This window comes from Apodemus sylvaticus, chromosome 18, assembly GCF_947179515.1.
Source record: "Apodemus sylvaticus chromosome 18, mApoSyl1.1, whole genome shotgun sequence".
In the NCBI taxonomy this organism is placed as follows: domain Eukaryota; kingdom Metazoa; phylum Chordata; class Mammalia; order Rodentia; family Muridae; genus Apodemus; species Apodemus sylvaticus.
The window spans coordinates 21,928,716-21,931,820 of record NC_067489.1 but is presented as its reverse complement, the minus strand read 5'-3'; the positions used below and the strand labels follow the sequence as shown (position 1 = coordinate 21,931,820).

The 3,105-nt window shown below is 43.1% G+C and overlaps 1 protein-coding gene across 1 annotated transcript; it reads left to right on the top strand.

Moving 5' to 3' along the window:
• Positions 1-1,448: 1,448 nt before the first annotated feature.
• On the top strand, positions 1,449-2,780 carry Tcim (transcriptional and immune response regulator). Its single transcript, XM_052162604.1, has one exon. The coding sequence runs from the start codon at positions 1,509-1,511 to the stop codon at positions 1,827-1,829; it is 321 nt and encodes a 106-aa protein (XP_052018564.1). The 5' UTR covers positions 1,449-1,508; the 3' UTR covers positions 1,830-2,780.
• Positions 2,781-3,105: the final 325 nt, after the last annotated feature.

Sequence of the window (3,105 nt, the reverse complement as noted above, 5' to 3'; positions counted from 1 at the left end):
GGTTCTATAAGAAAGCAGGTTGAGCAAGCCAGAGGGAGCCGGCCAGTAAGAAGCATCCCTCCATGGACTCTACACCAGCATCAGCCCCTGCCTCCAGGTTCCTGGCCTGTGTGAGTTCCTGTTCCCTCTTCGTTCAATGATGAACAGTGATGTGGAAGTATAAGCCAAATAAACCTTCTCCCCCTACGTTTCTTTGCTCATGGTATATCATCACAGCAGAATTAACCCAAAGACAACGCTCTTCCTCCCTAGTTTCTATAAATCTCAGTTTGTAGAAGTCCCTGACCCTTATGGAACTCTGGTGCATATTTATCTACAGTGGATATTTCCTTCAGATGATAGGAAAATTATGTGCAAAAATGTCTCATTCCTTTCTCCTAGTAAGACATAGACTTTATTAGGGTAAAACAATGATTTTATTTCTATTTTAGCCATTTAATTTAATTTTGAGACAGGGTATTCCTGTGTAATTCAGCCTGTCCTGAAGCGTGCTCTCCTGCCTCAACCTTCTCAGACAGATGGGGTTACAGGTGTGTGACTTTCTTGACTATATATGAAATAACATAAAAGTCTATTCTGGTTTCTTGGAGGACCAGAAAGTACAGTAGAGATTTGATTCATAAAGATTTGACCTCTAGGTCAGATGAAGGTAACATTTAGCATAGAAGAGCTGTACATATCTGAGTCTTGTGGACAGCAAAAAGAATAAATTAAAACTTATAATGAAGACGGCATCATTCTGATTATGCTGAGTGATTTCAAAGTAGTTCTCAAAACAGAAGGTCAGCTCATTTCTTGCAGGCATTAAGTATTCAAAGCACCTCCATTAACCTTTGCTCCCTGCTTTGGATAGCTGTTGTCAATATCTACAGAAGAGAGGGAGCTACCATCTGCCCCTATTACTGTTTAAATTGTAGCTCCCAGCAGAAATTACATATAGCACTCATACGCAGTTTTGAGAATCAGGGTTTCAGAATCTGTGTCAGTATTCTATCAGCAAACTTTAGCTCTAGAGTCAGATGTCCTCCAAAGTGTTTTCTCTGACTTCCAAACCCTCACCCTGATAGGCAAAGGGCACACAGACCTAGGCTGCCAGAGTCCGGTCTGGCCCACACTTTAAAACTCTGAGCTAATTGAAACACTGCTGAGCTTGGCAGGAAGGACTCCTTGTTTCAATTGTCAGCGAAGATTTGGAGCCTTTTCTCTGTCCTGGTTTCAGCTTCTGGAAGGAAGGAGACAGTTTGTAAGGCACAATGTCATCTGGGATGTAAAGAGGGAAGCCTGTAGCCAGCTATCTCATAAACACAGCTTTGAAATGCATTCCAGCCTCAGAACATTGGCAAGGCAACTGTTAATGTTCTGTGGTTTTTCCTCCCTGGGATCAATGTGACGTCACCAGTGTAATTTGAGTCCCGGAGCTTTGTGCACACTTTAAATAGCAGTCCTGGGACGATTTTACAACAGACTCCCTGGAAGTGCCGGAGCTGAGCTGTGGAAGGCACACATCGATGAAAGCCAAGCCAAGCCACCAAGCCGCCAGCATGTCCTCGTCTCTTCGAGTAAGCCCGTCCATCCACGGTTACCACTTCGACACAGCTGCTCGCAAGAAAGCTGTGGGCAACATCTTTGAGAACATAGACCAGGAGTCCCTGCAGAGGCTCTTCAGGAACTCCGGAGACAAGAAGGCAGAGGAGCGGGCCAAGATCATTTTTGCCATCGACCAAGATCTGGAGGAGAAAACTCGAGCCCTCATGGCCCTGAAGAAGAGGACCAAAGACAAACTTCTCCAGTTTCTCAAACTGCGGAAATATTCCATCAAGGTACACTGAGCGCAGCGGGCTGGGTAAGGAGCTTATCCACCAATGGACCTTTAACGACCCAGTGAGCCTGTCCGCCCTGGCAGGGGCCGCGTCCCGCGCAAAGGCTTGAGAGCTTCTTCCGAGACAGGACCCCGAGGATGGAACGGGACATAACTCACCAGCTACATAGACTTCCAACTCATTGCAGCCCTGAGCTGCCCCACCCGGGAGCCAAGTGCCTTCAGCAGGCATTAAGAACTCTCGCAGCAGGAGAGGACGGACATAGCCTGAGAGGATGGAAGCACTGACCAGAACGTGGCATTTGTGGGGACTGAGTGCACGAACCCAGGGCCCTCGGCGAGGCCCTAAGACTAAACTCAAACCTAACTTGGGTTTTGTTCTTGTTTGGTTTGTTATTTTGTTTTCTTTCTTTTCATTTTTTTTTTTTTTGAAAATATCGAAATGGGTAGAGAGAGAGAGGGAGGAAAGAGAAGGAAGAAGAATACGTGGTTTACTGTCGTTTTGGTTTTTAAAAACTGAGTGTTTTAAAATGTGGCTAACCTCCGTGCTGTTTATTGGTCAAGATTTTTAGAGATCAGTAATGGACTGCTTGCATTTAATACAATGCCTAAGACAGTGCACCCTCTGGTGTTAAAGTCAAAGAACTGGACGCCTTGCCCAGCCCAGGAAAAACCCACTCTGTCGGGCTTTGTTTCTAGAGGATTTGTACACATTTCAAAATGGTTTGCACAAAGTTCAAATAATGGGACCCTTCATAAATCTGAAGGACTGTGAACAATTTTTGTAATTTTTTTTACTCTGACTAATGCTAAAATATAATCGAATTAAATGTCCTACAGACACTATAGCGAGCATTAGGAAATGAATATGGGAGATTTTAGAAGGATGCTGTGGGTTTTTTTTTATAATTTATTATACATTGTAAGTGATACATAGCGCTAATAAATTATTATCAACTTAGCTTCTCTCGCTCTGTGATCAGTCTCAAAGGAAAAATATAGGATGGTAAATTTTGATCATTGTAAACTTTTCTAGGGGTTGACTCTAAATCTTTCAGAACAGCTTTATGCTGATTGCCAAACTTTTCCAAAACAAATGATTGCACCAAGTGTCTAAAAAACTTTCTCACCTCCCCCTTTTTAAACTTCATGGCATGAATATAGTTGCCCACAGAGTAATTTGGCAATATTACTTTTATATATCCATAATCTATCTTCATGTTTGTGAAATGTTTCCTCTGTCACTACAGCAGATATGTACCCATTTATTTCTTCTTAAGTGGTAT

Coding starts and splice junctions, on each gene's coding strand:
- Tcim (XM_052162604.1), top strand. CDS start 1,509: ATGAAAGCCAAGCCAAGCCACCAAGCCGCCAGCATGTCCTCGTCTCTT.